At 36.3% G+C, this 16252-nt stretch overlaps 1 protein-coding gene across 4 annotated transcripts in view; it reads left to right on the top strand.

Annotated features, from left to right (window-relative positions):
• Nucleotides 1-16222, top strand: part of ntm (neurotrimin) — a 358155-nt gene extending 341933 nt beyond the window's left edge. For 2 of the 4 annotated variants that reach the window (XM_065259412.2, XM_065259409.2), the window contains 6 exons: nt 811-942; nt 1136-1256; nt 4806-4957; nt 6882-6917; nt 10456-10533; nt 13054-16222. In XM_065259412.2, coding sequence (XP_065115484.1) covers nt 811-942; nt 1136-1256; nt 4806-4957; nt 6882-6917; nt 10456-10533; nt 13054-13154 — 620 coding nt within the window. In that variant the 3' untranslated portion in view covers nt 13155-16222. The remainder of the gene's footprint in view (nt 1-810; nt 943-1135; nt 1257-4805; nt 4958-6881; nt 6918-10455; nt 10534-13053) is intronic. The other 2 variants (XM_065259420.1, XM_065259429.2) reach the window with 2 other exon arrangements.
• The last annotated feature ends 30 nt before the right edge of the window (nt 16223-16252 follow it).

Below are 16252 nucleotides of genomic sequence, written 5' to 3'. Positions count from 1 at the left end.
TTAAGCCAGCCGTGTATTACTCCTTGACGTTGAGAACTGCATCACAAGAGCTCCTTTTCACAAACGCTTTTCCCCGTCCTGGAGTTCGCGAACATGAAAAGGCAGCGCACGGTTTAGCAGTTTGACTGCAGCGTGCATGCAAATACTTCAAAGCGTCTGCGCGCGTAGACTCGTATTTGAATTGATCTTCATATCTCCAGCGTCGACTTCTCTCACAATAGGATGACTATAAATACATCAGAGCACTGAATAGTTCAGGGAGGATAAAGTTTGCGTTTGTAAAGGGAGCCATTAGCATGCTCCGCAGTTTGCCTTAATGCAACTATGAAAAAGTACAGATGTGCCGGCGCCAGAGTTTGTCTCGAAAAACATCAGAAACATTCCAGCTGTTCGGTGTTTGTATCGAGTAATGAAGCCCAAACAGCAATGTTCGTGTGTTAACTCATATCAACCAATCATAAAATCATGGAAAAATCCCAGGGAACACACACATAATGATAAAATGGATACCTTGTAATGTACTGTAAGTCACTTTGGATAGGAACGTCTGCCGAATGCACAAATGAAAATGTACAAATTGTTTCATAAATCAAAGAGCTTTGATTGGTTGAGAGAAATGCGCACATTTCAAGGTTTTGTTCGAGGAACGAGTCCTACTTGGGAAATCATGGTAAATGACAAATCTACTGCTATAATCTCCAGGCCTTTAAATGTGTTTTCTCTAAAGTGTCCATGATGGGCGGCTCTGCAGAGAGTGTCAGCTTTAATAACTATCAACTAAATCGTATTATTTTCCCTTTTCTTTATCAGATGACGGTCTGAGTTCGGAAACAGAGGTTCTGGAGATCCCCTTCATCACCAGACAAAGAGCGGGCACTTACGAGTGCACCGCTGTGAACGACATCGCCGTGGACACGCAGACGGTGGAGCTCACTGTCAACTGTAAGCCTACAATGCATGCGTCTGTATTTACTGTACATTATCACTTGACGTATGTACATTACTTTGCAATTGTATAATAGATGCAGTATTCGTTGCCAGCTACGTATAGCGGATTAGCAGTTTTCTTTTCACAGTCGGTAAGAGTTCTCACATTGACTAATGACTGAACACATCGGTGTTTTCGTTCATTCAGATCCTCCCAGTATTTCAGAAGGCAGGGATGTTGGTGTGACACTGGGTCAGCGGGGCGTCCTGCTGTGTGAGGCAGATGCTGTACCCGAGGCAGATTTTGAGTGGTACAGAGATGACAGGAGGTATGACATTACTTTAGGATATTCTGATACGTCTGTTTATTTCTTTGGGAAGAAGTGTTAAAATGAACGCAGACAGATGGATACACATTTGTGCACATTCTTATAGCCAAATGTAAAAATTACCTCCTGATTTACTTTCCATCATCTTTCAGACGAACACATTTGGAGTTATTTTAGTAAATGTCCTTGATGTTCCAAGCTTTGGTAGAAAACAGGAATCAGGAAACAACTTCTGAACAACTTCTGAACAAAAAAGTGCATTCACCCTTCATGTAATGATATTACGCAGTGCCCAGATATAGTCTCCTGCTATTGAAAGTTACCAAGGGGACTATTTTCTGGTGCTGCGTAATATCATATCATTGCATTGCTGCAGCGATGTTACGGCAGCAACGTCCTTGATTATTAAGCCAGGATGCGAGTATAGTTCCTAACCTTATCGGCCTAGAAAATCACCCTAGAGTTAAACATTAAAGCAGACATACCATGCTTTTAAATCTGTCCTTTTTACATATAAATCATTTATTTGTGGTCTATATAAAGCGAAACTGCAAAGCTTGGGTCTGAATTCCTCATTATTATAGCCCCACAGGCCCCCTTTCTACCCCTTTTCTGATGTGAATCTGAGAGCAACTCGTTTTGGTACTGTCTTTTTAAATGCACGTCATACCCTGGCCCCTCTCCAGGTTGCAGAGGTGACACTCGGTTAAACTCCACCCCGTTCGGCCATTTTTGTAGTTTTAAAGCAGAGATACGATTATCTAGCGGCACAGAAACTTTTTATTTACTCGTTATTCACAAAATGTCAACAACCGAAGACTTGTCCATCCAGCCTTATATGTTCGCGCCAGAGTCGGAAATGGAGCGAGATGAAAATGAAGACGACGAACCTGCAGAACAACGTCTTCATATGGAGGTATCGCAATGGTGTGTTAATGCCGGCTGTCTTATTTCAGAATATTAACAATTATAAGGTTGACTATTACTCTTAGTTAATTGTAAGTTGTTGTAATATGCTATAACTTAATCCCGGGTTGATGACCACATGCGACATCCGCAGGCTGCAGCCTTCGGATTGAGAAACAGCACTGCTAAACCATGACAACCGTGTACTTTACTGTTTTTAAAGTTATTTTACAGCTTAGCGAAGTGCTCTGCTCGTCGTCTCCAAAGATAGAAGAAATTGACCCCTCAATCAGACGAAGTCTATCGGCAAATCCTACTTTATACTGGTGGAGGTTGGTGAATTAGTTATCCTTGAAGTGCTTCGCGCACTAAAAAATGACATTTCCGTGAAAAATAAAACTCAACCAGGCACAGGTTCAACAACCGAACATTTTGATTTACTCTCTCATAACTTCTGCATCCTTGAGCTTGGACTACAATATCACAGCGAGAAATTGAAAATGGCGGATTGCTTGTAGTGTTGGGCTGGAAGTCGATGTCCTTATTTAGCAGTTCCGCTGCAAATACTGTGACGTAATTGTTCAAAAAACGTAATAGATAATAGAAAAATCAGAACCGGTTGGAAAATATGACCAAAACAGAATATAAAGATATCAACAAAAGCACCTGAAGAGACTAATTTCAACTTTTATGTACTTCTAAACACTACAAATATACAACAAATTGCATTGAAGAGCTAAGAAAGTGGATTTAGCATGATATGTCTCCTTTAATTTTTACAGTTTTGGAATCCATTCAGCTGATCTTCGGGTCTGGCGGTACCACTTTTATCATAGCTTAGCATAATCCATTGAATCTGATTAGACCATTAACATTGCGCTAAAAATAAACAAAGAGTTTCGATATTTTTCCTATTTAAAACTTGACTCTTCTGTAGTTACATTGTGTGCTAAGACCGACGAAAAATCAAAAGTTGCGATTTTCTATGTTACAGCCATTCTGCAGCCATGTTACGGCAGCAAAGTCCTTGATTATTACGCAAGAATGAGAGTATAGTTCCTAGACATATTTGCCTAGAAAATCGCAATTTTAATTTTCCTTCGGTCTTAGTACACGATGTAACTACAGAAGAGTCAAGTTTTAAATAGGAAAAATATTGAAACTCTTTGGTTATTTTTGAGCGCGATGCTAATGGTCTAATCAGATTCAGTAAATTATGCTAAGCTATGCTAAAGGTGGTACCACCAGACCCGGAGATGGATTCCAAAGCGGAATGGATTCCAAAATGGTAAATATCAAAATGTCTGGCCAGATATTCACTGTTTTCAGTAATGCTCTTCCTAAACTAAACTCTAGGGGAGCTGGAAAATGTGCATATTTTCAAAAAAAGTGGAGTGTCCCTTTAAGAAAATCAATGCGATTTTATAATAAAAATATCCATATTTTGAACTGTATAAACTATAAAAACTAGCTTCTGATAACGACGGCATCTTGGACACGAGAGTTTTAGCGTAGTGAGCGTTGGTTGCCATGGTTACGCTGCACAGTGAATCGCGTGAGTCCAAGATGGTGTCGTAACCGGAAGCTAGTTATTAAAGTTTATACATTTAAAAATATGGATGTTTTTCAAACAAAATTGCTTCATTTACCCGCGAAAGACCTTTATTACCCATTGGAGCAGTGTGGATTACTTCTGTGAAGGATGGATGCACTTTTTGGGCATCAAGGTCAGAAGTTGTTCCCTGTTTTCTACCATTATAAAGCTTGGAACAGCAAGGACATTTACTAAAATCATGGAGTAATTTTGATATTTTCCTGGAGTATCGCTTTAACAATACAGAAAATATTTTAGCAACACTTTACAAAAGTTGTATTTGTTTATGCACATGGGTAAATTTTTACCCAGCATGTGTTTTGTCCAATATTTACCCAACATGGATCAAAAATAACCCAGCCATTGTAACATGAATTAACAACAATTAATACTTTGACAGCATTTGAAATTTAAATCTGTAGCTAATTCTGGGGTAGGACTTTGTTATTGTCCATTGTCCCTGTCAAATAAAGAACAAAATAAAATAAATAAAAATAAATGTAACCATCTTTTTCAGTATTGCGAGTTGATAAATGTGTACAGTCACATGGTATCTGTTTCCATTTCAGTGATTGACAAGTTTACTGTACTACCTGTATCTGTCACGTTTATAGTATTTTTGTGGCACTGACAGCACTGAAAAGCGAAGGACAAATATTTTACAGCAGTTGTACATGCGTGACAGGATACGCTGTCATATATTTCTTATTTTTGATGGAAAATGCTTCACGTGTAGGCACCTTTGGTTGGTAGACATCTCAATATCTTCTCTCAAACTGTCTTTGGTGTGAAAAAAAGTTGTCACAACATTGTATCGTAATTAAACAACCATGTGTATGTGCCATGTGCGTATATGTCATGTTTGTATGTGTGTTCTGCTGACAGTAATTCACTCCCACCGCTGCCTCTTTAAACGCCCAACACAGTCTCAGCCCCAGAAAAAACGTTGATGTTGTCATAAACGTAACCTCTAGCTTCAAAGGAGGCTCTGATGGGGCATAAACGCGCTGGGCTGTTTTAAGTTTCCCTATTTGCTGACTGTTTCCCAGGATCTTCAATGACTTTGATGGCATTGCGATCGAGGATTCCGATGCATTTTCAAAGCTGATATTCTTCAACGTGTCAGAGACGGACTACGGCAATTACACTTGTTTTGCTACCAACAAACTCGGCAGTGCCAACACAAGCATTCTCCTGTATGGTGAGTTTTGTGGAAATGAATAGAGCTTTTTTACATTTACACTTCGAGACAGAAGCTATTTTTATGGTATAATGAACCTATAAATGGTCATTTGTATATACAGTGAGGTTCAGTTTGAGTTCACTTCTATTTTGCTTAAAAAATACATTTGATAAAGAAATGATCTGTATTTGCTACAGTATGCCTACATTTTACTGTAGTGACACCATTTAACAGTTTGCATGCTTTCTAGTGTGTGAAAAACTAATGGTCCGTGTTCCCAGGATGGTTCGAGTTTGTTTTAATGGCTGCAAAAAAACCTGACCTTTTCTACAGCGATAACATGGTCAATGCCACTGACCACAGATTTTATAAGTGAAATAGTGACCTGTGTATTTTAAAGGGTTAGTTCACTCAAAAAAATAAATAAATAAATGAACAGCTTCATTTTCTCACCCTCATGTTATTCTAAACTTGAGTTTCTTTATTCTGTTCAACACAATTGAAGATATTTTGATAAATGATGTAAGCACATGGTAAATGGTTTCCATAGTAGGAAAAAGAAATACTATGGAAGTTAGTGGATACCATCAATTTTTAAATATCTTATTTTGTATTCAACAGAATAAAAACTCATACAGGTTTACAACAACATGAGGGTGTATAAATGGTGACAGCATTTTTATTTGGGGGTGGCCTGTCTGCTCTCCTGATTTTGCCAAGTGGTTGATCTCCTCAGGGCAACGTTATGTAGACCCGGGAACAACATTTCAATCAACCAATCAGATATCAGAAATAAGTTTACAGTTTGTTTTAAGTTTAAGCTTACAACCAGGATTAGCTGTTTCTAGACCATTGTTTTTCACTTATCATGTCCCTCTGATTTTAGGGGTGGGTTTAGGTTTTATTTAGAAAAATGTTGTCCCTGGGTCAACATAATATAAAATCAGTTAGAGCGTGAACTGTCCCTTTAATATTTATTATTCTTTTAGATCCCAATGTTGCCTTGTTTTTATTTATATTTTTAAGTATTTTATTTAACTGTTTATGACTTTAAAATAAGTTAAAGGAACATTCCACTTTTTTGGAAATATGCTGATTTTTCAACTCCCCTAGAGTTAAACATTTGATTTTTACCGTTTTGGAATCCATTCAGCTAATCTTCGGGTCTGGTGGTACCACTTTTAACATAGCTTAGCATAATTAATTGAATCTGATTAGACCATTAGCATCGTGCTAAAAAATAACCAAAGAGTTTGAATATTTTTCCTATTTAAAACGTGACTCTTCTGTAGTTACATTGTGTACAAAGACCGAAGGAAAATTAAAATTGCGATTTTCTAGGCAGATATGGCTAGGAACTATACTCTCATTCTGCCGTAATAATCAATGACTTTGCTGCCGTAACATGGCTGCAGAATGGCTGTAACATAGAAAATCACAACTTTAAATTTTCCGTCGGTCTTAGTGCACGACTTTGGTTATTTTTTAGCGTGATGCTAATGGTCTAATCAGATTCAATGGATTGTGCTAAGCTATGCTAAAAGTGGTACCGCCAGACCCGGCAATCGGCTGAAAATGGTAAAAATCAAATGTTTAACTCTATGGGAGCTGGAAAATGTGCATACTTTCAAAATATGTGAAGTGTCCCTTTAATAATAAAATTTTTAATTAGTTTTTGAATCTTAGATTTATAATGTGAACTCTGGACCTCGATGTATATCTCTTTTTTGCTGAACTTTTATAAAGTTAACAAAAAAAATAAATGAAGCTTTTTGCTGATAATGTTCAAACATTGCCAGTAAAAAAATGAATTTCCACACTGCAGTTTCTGACTCGTGCAACAATTAATCTTCGAGATTTCCACTTGGCACTATCTCCAAGATTCAACCCCATTTGCTTTTGATTCATGTATTTCTGTTTACTGTGTATTTTTTGCCAATAGAAGTAATTGAGCCCACTAGTTCAACGCTATTGCAAGGTTAGTACTGTGCATGGGCATGTGGCGGACCGCTCACCTCCTAAAGCATGTTCCTGTGTGTATAATAAGCAAATAAGACACAAACATGGTTATTTTCACATCAACCGCAACGTGACAGGGAGAAGTAGTTGATACAGCACTCGAGTTTATTGGCAAGCACGAAATTTCCACCGATTTGAACGGGGTAATATAATTGTCTTGCTTCGTCTGACAGAATGTGATTGTCAGATTGTAAATTGGGCACTAGCTATTCCTATTAAGGGGGTTATTAGCTTAAAATTCCATTTTGTAATGTCAATAATATATCTGGCACTTTGACTGACAGTCTCAATTGCCGCTTGGGCAATGGAGGGGTACTGACACTGGCCTCAGCCACTTTGGGTTGATGAATGACTCTCTGTTTTCAATATCCTAAAACTGTTTCTCTTTTTTGTTTGTCACTCTATCCTATCTAACCCTTCTGCACCATGGCATGGTATCATTTCAATGCATGCACTCATCTGCTGTTTGTAAGTACTTGCCAGCATCACATTTTTGATGTTATGTGGAACTGTGGGTGCTTTGTACAAAAGTACAATGTAAATGCCATGGTATGTGAATATAGCAGTAGTACCATGGTATTTCATTATTTGTTACGAATTTACTTCCCATCTTCTGAAGAAATATAAATGTACCAACGAAAAATTATTGTTTAATGTAATTTTGAGATTAACCCACTGTTTCGCAAATTCAGTGACACTTCCTCACACTTACATTACCATTTCATTCCTTAAATGCATGTTCACATCACTAAACAAATTGCCTTTCCCATTGTGCATTTAAAAGACGTTAATGCAAAACAAATCTTACAGCGGGTTTTTTATTTTATCATGTTAAGAGCTCAGATGCAAAATCCACTAAACGCCACCTCCGTCAAAAATGAGATAATGATATTGACTGAATGCTCTCAACACATATTATATATTCATTAAATACTTTCGCTTCAAATTCGCCTACACTGTAAAAAATAATATGCTGGATTTACAAAAAAAAAAAAAAAACATTTTTGCATCCACTTTTTGCATAAATTGCTTAAAATTCCACTAATATTTTTAAGTTGAACTAACTTAAAATTTAAGGCAACCATTTAACTTACTTTTTAAATTGAACCAACTTTTTTACAGTGTAGTAAAGAGTTGCAAAATCACTAAAGATGCAAATAGATGTGCTGTAGATGTCTTGTGTGTACTTAGAGGACTTTGCTGAAAAAGGGATGTGGTGTTTAATGGATTCCAACAACAAATTGGTATTTTTGAATGGTCTGAAGATGAGATTACACAAAAAAAATGGCTGGATTTACTATAGTGCATCATTTTTGCATCTATTTTTTAAAGTAAGTATTACGTAGAAACTATGATTTTTACACAACTTTTTTAAGTTAACAAATATTTTTAAGTTGAATTAACTCTTAGAAGTGGATTTTTTTTAGAAATGGTGGTTTTTGCCGGTAAAGCTTGCATGTACTTAGAGGGTTTTGCATCAAATTTAGTTAAAAATCAAAAGTAAAATTTGAAAATGAGGCATTTCAATTACCGACTGATAGGCTTTTCATTGCCATTAAAGTGAAAAATAATAGCCTGATAATATTACAATACCAAAAAAAAAAAACTATTAAGACAGACTTATGTTTCGTTTACACCAGCCGCAGAGGCGGCAAAAACATTTGAGTTCACTCGCTTCGTTCGCGTGTGAAAGCCGCGCGTGAAATTCTAGTCATTCGAGAAATTCATGTGGAAATTCGCCTCATGGGAGGGGCTTCTGCGACTCCGCTGAGAGTCCGGCACTTTGCTCGCTTCCTGTAATCACGTCACTACTACAGCAAGGTCCTGATTGGTTAACGCGGCACGGAAATCCACCGAAGTTCAGATTTTTCAACTCGCGCGTTTCCCAGCGGCAACGCTCAATTTGCGCTGAGCCGCGCTGCAGGATAATTATTCGTGTTATCGCATCTTTGCATTGACTTAATATGTAAGTCACCCGCGCTTGCCGCCTCTACCACAGCTGGTGTAAACGCAGCATTAGAGGGTTTTGCATCTTAACTCTTCATGCGTTCCTGGAAATCAAACCCCTGACCTTGGAGTTTGAGCTATACAGGAAAGCTTGACCATAATAGCCATACATACATTATGTTTGTGATGGTGTCACTGATGTGTTTTAATGTGTAATATCTGCCAAGTATAAATTCACGTCCTAAGCTTTTTCTCCACTTAAAAAGTGTGAGATTGGTAAGCATGTCCTCTCCCGGGAGTCATTTATAGCATTGAATTTGATTGTGAGAAGCACACATTAGTATAATTACGCTCATGCAGGATTTACTGTAAGCTGTGGCTGCAGAATAATTGGATTGCTGTCCCTAAAGAAAGACTACTGAACTTCTCTAAATCCAAGGGAAATTAGACTCCATTCTGAGAGTCCCATCAAAAGGAAAAGTTTAATAGACACCCTTGTTAATTCCATGACATAACATTTGTTTTGCTGGGGCTGAAATTTGGCTCTGAGTAACAGTGATGGCTTTGAGCTGAAAGAATAAACAAATTAAGTATTTTGAAAATCCTAAGCCTAAGTGCTGTTCCTTCAATTTTAAATATGCAGTTGTACAAATGTGTGTCAGTTACAGGCCACATAAAATTTTGTATATGGAGTATTTCATAATGTTGTTCATTTTTATATGCCAACTAGAGGCGTTTTACGTCACATTTTGCGTCAAAAACGCACAGAAAACGTGACCGCCCCACTGTCCCTCTTCTTTCCAAAGAGCTTGCGTCTTCCGTTGCTAAGCAACCCAAGCAAAAAATGGCGTCAAAGGGCGTATATATTTCAACATTTTTTATTGTTAAAAGTTTTTTATAATTAAAAGTTTTGTATTTAAATAAATAATTTGTAATTAGATCAATCATTTCAACATTATTTCCCACATTTTGCATCATCGTCACAATACGAGTTTAATGGCTTGTATCAATTCAGCATCATTATTTCACTTTCATGTTTACTGTCTCAACCACACAGCTCAGATTACTGCATGACTTCATTTGTCCATGTGTTCGTGTAGCAGCTCTTCTCTGTAATCTTGTTATGCCGCACCTTCAGTCATCAGCTTGTTTATGAGCGACTGCAATTACTCCTGACCTCAGTGGATGAATGGTCAAGGATGTGCTGTACAGTAGGGTAATGAAGGGGGAAGCACAGAATGGGCTGGATTGAAATGAGGGGAGCAGATGCTCCTATTATACAAATGTGACCAATAAAGACCCTCACTTAGATGCTAATCTGTGAATTGGGGATCGGGTACCACAGCAAAGCAGGAACATTGCCAGGAATACTCTGACGTCTCGATTGACTTAATGGATAAATGTTAAGGCGGGGACCGGCTAATCTAGATTAAAATGTTTGTCCATTAGCACTGATGGGCCAGTTCACTGGCTGCATAGTTTGTAGAAGTGAGTTTAAAATGTATTGTATTTGCTTTGTAAAGTGTTTTGCTGCACAATCTCTCTTGTAGTGGAGACTGCTTCTGTTTTAGAAATGACCTCATCCGATTTAAAGCAAAGAGCCTTTGAAAACAATGAATTGTGGGAAGGTTTGTGATGCCCAAATGATTTAAATCTAATACCAACTAATTACTGCAAACTCATCAACTGATACAGAGTGCTAGAGAAAAAACTAATAAAGATATTAACATGACTTGTTTGATCTATGATGATGTCATTAGATTAGCTGTCATTATCTATGGTTAAATTCCACTCAAATTTAAGCTTTTGATACAATGTACTTTATGTAGTAATGCATGTTTTTTGAAACACACAATTGGCATCTGTCTATCTATATCTGTCTGTCTATCTATAATGTCTGTCTGTCTGTCTATCTATCTATCTATCTATAATGTCTGTCTATCCTGTCTCTGTCTGTCTGTCTGTCTGTCTGTCTATCTATAATGTCTGTCTATCTGTCTCTCTGTCTATCTATATTGTCTGTCTGTCCGTCTGTCTATATATCTATCTATCTGTCTGTCTATTTATATAATGTCTGTCTATCTATAATGTCTGACTGTCTATCTCTTAGTCTATCCTGTCTCTGTTTCTCTATAATGCCTGTCCATCTGTCTATCTATCTGTCTGTCTATCAATAATGTCTGTATCTCTGTTTATCCTGTCTCTGTCTGTCTGTCTGTCTATAATGTCTGTCCATTTTTCTGTCTGTCTCTCTGTCTATAATGTCTGTCTATCCTGTCTCTGTCTGTCTGTCTGTCTGTCTGTCTGTCTGTCTGTCTGTCTATCTATAAAGTCTGTCTCTCTGTCTATCCTGTCTCTGTCTGTCTATCTATAATGTATGTCTATCTGTCTGTCTGTCTCTCTGTCTATCTATAAAGTCTGTCTATCTATCTATAAAGTCTGTCTATCTGTCTGTCTCCCTGTCTATCCTGTCTCTGTCTGTCTGCCTATAATGTCTGTCTGTCTGTCTATCTATCCTGTCTCTGTCTGTCTGTCTGTCTGTCTATCTATAAAGTCTGTCTATCCTGTCTCTGTCTGTCTGTCTGTCTATCTATAATGTCTGTCTATCTGTCTCTCTGTCTATCTATATTGTCTGTCTGTCCGTCTGTCTATATATCTATCTATCTGTCTGTCTATCTATAATGTCTGTCTATCTATAATGTCTGACTGTCTATCTCTTAGTCTATCCTGTCTCTGTTTCTCTATAATGCCTGTCCATCTGTCTATCCTGTCTCTGTCTGTCTGTCCATTTTTCTGTGTCTCTCTCTGTCTATAATGTCTGTCTGTCTGCCTATAATGTCTGTCTGTCTGTCTGTCTATAATGTCTGTCTGTCTGTCTGTCTGTATATCTATAAAGTCTGTCTCTCTGTCTATCCTGTCTCTGTCTGTCTGTCTGTCTGTCTGTCTGTCTGTCTGTCTATCTATAATGTCTGTCTCTCTGTCTATCTATAATGTCTGTCTATCTGTCTATCTTTCTATCTCTCTGTCTATCTATAAAGTCTGTCTATCTGTCTGTATCTCTGTCTATCCTGTCTCTGTCTGTCTATCTATAATGTCTGTCCGTCTGTCTATCTCTCTCTATAATGTCTGTCCATCGGTATATCTTGTCTCTATCTGTCTGTCTGTCTGTCTGTCTGTCTGTCTGTCTGTCTATCTACAATGTCTATCTGTCTGTCTATCTTTCTATCTGTCTGTCTATCCATAAAGTCTGTCTCTCTGTCTATCCTGTCTCTGTCTGTCTGTCTCTCTATCTATAATGTCTGTCTATCTGTCTGTCTGTCTCTCTGTCTATCTATAATGTCTGTCTATCTGTCTGTCTATCTTTCTATCTGTCTGTCTATCTATAAAGTCTGTCTATCTATCTGGTCTCTGTCTGTCTATCTATAACGTCTGTCCGTCTGTCTATCTTTCTATAATGTCTGTCCATCGGTATATCCTGTCTCTGTCTGTCTGTTTGTCTGTCAATCCATCTACAATGTCTATCTGTCTGTCTGTCTATCTTGTCTCTATCGATCTGTCTGCCTGCCTGCCTATCTATTTGTCTATCTGTGTAGCTATCTTTCTTTCTATCTATGTGTCTATTCTGTCTGTCTGTATATCTATCTATATAACTGTCTGTCTATCCTGACTGTCTGTCTACAGTAGCTGACTGTCTATCCTCTCTGTCTGTCTGTCCATAGTATCTATCTATCTACAGTATCTATCTATGCCTGTCTGTACAGTACATCTGTCCATATCTCTCTCTCTCTCTCTCTCTCTCTCTCTCTCTCTCTCTCTCTCTCACTGCACAAAAATATATTTATTGCTTTTGTAAATGTAGATACTTAGAATATTTTTAAGAGCTCCGATATTGAGTACATTGTATCAGATGTTTAAAATTGTAATGCAAGTTAAATTAACCTTTCATAAAGTCGGGACGATAAAGGTTTAGTGCTATAAAGCTAGAAAATGCTGACCGCTGCCCCTTTAACAGGAAAAGAAACTAGGATAAAACCATAGTTGTAGAATGCTTAGGTTAGCGCTCTGCAGTAGTTCCATACAATATTAGAGATCATATTCAGAGACCAAAGCTTTATCGTCTAACACGTATGTGAATCTTTTAATGCCAGGACCCGGAGCAGTTCAGGATGGCAACAGCGGCACATCAACAGTGTTCACACCCACCTGTCTACTTCTCATCATACTTCTACAACTTTTGCTCAAGTTTTGATGGTGAAGATGTTTTCATTGGATCAAATTTGTGTGACATCACTGTCATTCACACCTGGAGTCACAAATCGTGCATGGGTTACCAAAAATGCCCAAAATGTGCATGGGGTACCCAAGTACTTCTTTTAATAAAAATAATCATGCATTTTTATTTTGTTGTTGTTTATTATAGAGTTTAATATCGTAACTACTTGTCACACTGTTTTGCCCCACAGAATACAATGTTTTGTATTCACTAAAAAGCAAAGTACAGAGAGGCATGTCTAATTTGAAATATTTAATTTCTTTTTGTGATTGTCATTTTATTTTAACTCTGTAACCCCTAAAAAACTCATAGAATACCACGTTGATAGGAAAGTCATTATATCAAAGGCATGAGATTGCAAGGGCAACCGTCTCTGTTTTTGGATTGTCGCTATACTGTATCTGTATTGTATCATAACTGTACAGTCGATCAAAATAAGCAGCAAAAAACACAGTTTAAAAATTCTTTAATGTATATGTCATGTATGTTTTGTGTTATCGTTTGAACTCTATTTTAGTATTTAACATGTACTCAAAACTGAAAACAATATTTTATGGTACATATCAGTTTTTTATGTTGACCAGAATAAAACACAGGGACTATGCAGAACCACATAAGCATTCAATGATATAATAATATAAAAACAAAAGGAATAGAAAGGTTTAATTAAATATAAATTTGATGAAAAGATGAAAATGTGGCATGTTGGTTTTATTATTGGACCCAGCGAGGGAATCCAAAGAATTATCCCCTCACTGGCCTACCTGATTTCTAGACAAAGTCTGATGGTCATCAAAAATATAAGTTGATTTTTAATGTAGTTTGAGTTATAACAGCTCAAATCTTCAAGCAGAAAAATGTTTATTTCACCTCACTGTAGTTTCTGCTAACATCAATGTATATCTATAAACTTGTACAAAGGAAAAATATGCACAGTTGTTTTTACTAAAATTGTGAACCTGTTTAATACAATGCAGCGTTTTCTAGTTTTGTTATTTCCTCGCTCTAAAGCTGTGTAATTTATTTCTTCATGGTTTCTGCGTTACGTAGGTACCAGTAAAATATTACTGCAGTTACTTGTAAAATCTGATGTTTAAATATTGTGCTTTCAAACATGAAGATGAGACTTTTCCACCCATCATCATTATCATACGACACAAGCATAAGTTCCGATATGTCTGTATTTGAAACAATGAGATTTGATTTAATCCTACAACTTTTCACATTTAATGGTGGTTTTCCGGACAGGGTTTAGATTAATCCATGACTAGACCTTATAGTCTAAAAATGACTGGGTTATTTTTGACACATAATGGGAAAATATTGGACAGAACACATGCTGGGTTAAAAATGACCCAATGATGGGATGTTTTAACTTATTATACCTAATGGTTGCGTAACAACAATCCACCATTATGATATTTTAACCCAGCATGTATTCTGTCCAGGATTTTGCCCATTATGGGTAAAAAATAACCCAGCCATTTTTAGTGTGTAGTAATATTAGGACAGTAGTAGTTTTTTTTTAAACAAGCCTTACAAAAAAAACAAAAAACAATACTGGTGTGCATCTTGAGACAAAACAATGGCAATGATATTATGTTAATATACAAGGTGTTTTTAAATTAGGGCAGCTCAATCATGCAATTTAGTCTTGGATTAGAATAAACCCTGTCCGGGAAACGGCCATATAATGTTTGACTTTAAATCCATACTAAAGTTCTGTTTTGTTTTAAAACTCAGTGAGATATACACAGACTTTCCCTTAATTTTTTTTTTATTAAACATTCAGATAAAAAAGGAAGTCTGCCATGAGTTCAGTGAATTTTAAGCACAAGTTGTATTTAAGTGAAAGGGTATGTATTGTACTGTATGTGCAGTTTAATGGGTCCCAGATTTGGATTCTTGCCCTAAAGTTGTATTCTTCAGCATTCCTGTTTAATTTTTACAGATGTAGGGACCAAAGAACAGTCCTCATATTTCATATACTGTATACTGTATCGAGACGTACTGTAATTACAGCAGTTTAAAGTTCATATCTGTTACTTGTTTTGGCTTAAAGGGTACATACAAATCTTTTTTTTTCTTTGTCCCAGTTAAATAATTTATAATCTGAACAGGTATGTTGGTTTGACATCATTTGCCTCAACCCACAAGAATATCAACTGCGAGTTACTTACATTTTCACAAAAAAAAAACATTTGAAAAATGGATGGTGATAGAAAGGCAAACATTATACAATGTGAAGTATAATCTAGATCTAAAAGAGATGTATTCTCAGAACCAGAGGTGTATAATACTTAAGTATTTAAGTTACATTTTCCAAGCATCTGTGCTTTATCGGAGTGTTTGTCTTGGGAAAAAAATTACTTTGCTTTACTAAAAAATTTCCACTACATTCTAAAGCATAGAATCATACTGTGTGTTCATTATATATTGCTTATTAAAATTGATTTAATGCCTAATTACATAAAAATTGTGTACTTTTACTTTCTTGAGTAATAAAAAAAATAAAATAATTTTTACTTAAGTAAAAGTACAAAAAATTACTAGATGTTTAATGTACTTAAATATTAAATTTAAACCAAAAACTTGAAATTATGAAATGTAGTGAAGTAAAAATTATGATATTATGTTTTGGAATGTTTTCCAAAGAAAAACACTAATAAAATACGAATAATTGAAAAAATTACTTTTATGTAGAAAGTAAAAATACTTAAGTACTATATAACTCTGCTCAGAACACAGAAACCATTTCTGTGCATGCTGGCTGATTCATAATTCATATCACATGTTTGGGGGAAAAAATCTGTTTTTAATTCTTAAACTCCCAAACTTTCAATAACCTGAGAGGTTTACTTCACACTGATTTACTCCCACATGTTGTTTTTTTTTTGGAAAGGAATAAAATAAAGTACTTTAACTCTTTGTTCTGTAAAAAAAGAAAAAGAAATGATGGTCTTTGTTTTTGTTTAATTTCCTTTAATGAAGATGGTGTGTTCATATTTAAGACTTACAATAATAAAATGTTGTATCTAAATAGACTTGGCCTGCGGTCTAATTGTAATTCTTGA

This window comes from Paramisgurnus dabryanus, chromosome 10, assembly GCF_030506205.2.
Source record: "Paramisgurnus dabryanus chromosome 10, PD_genome_1.1, whole genome shotgun sequence".
Classification (NCBI taxonomy): Eukaryota; Metazoa; Chordata; class Actinopteri; order Cypriniformes; family Cobitidae; genus Paramisgurnus; species Paramisgurnus dabryanus.
This window is presented reverse-complemented; position numbering and strand designations above follow the sequence as displayed.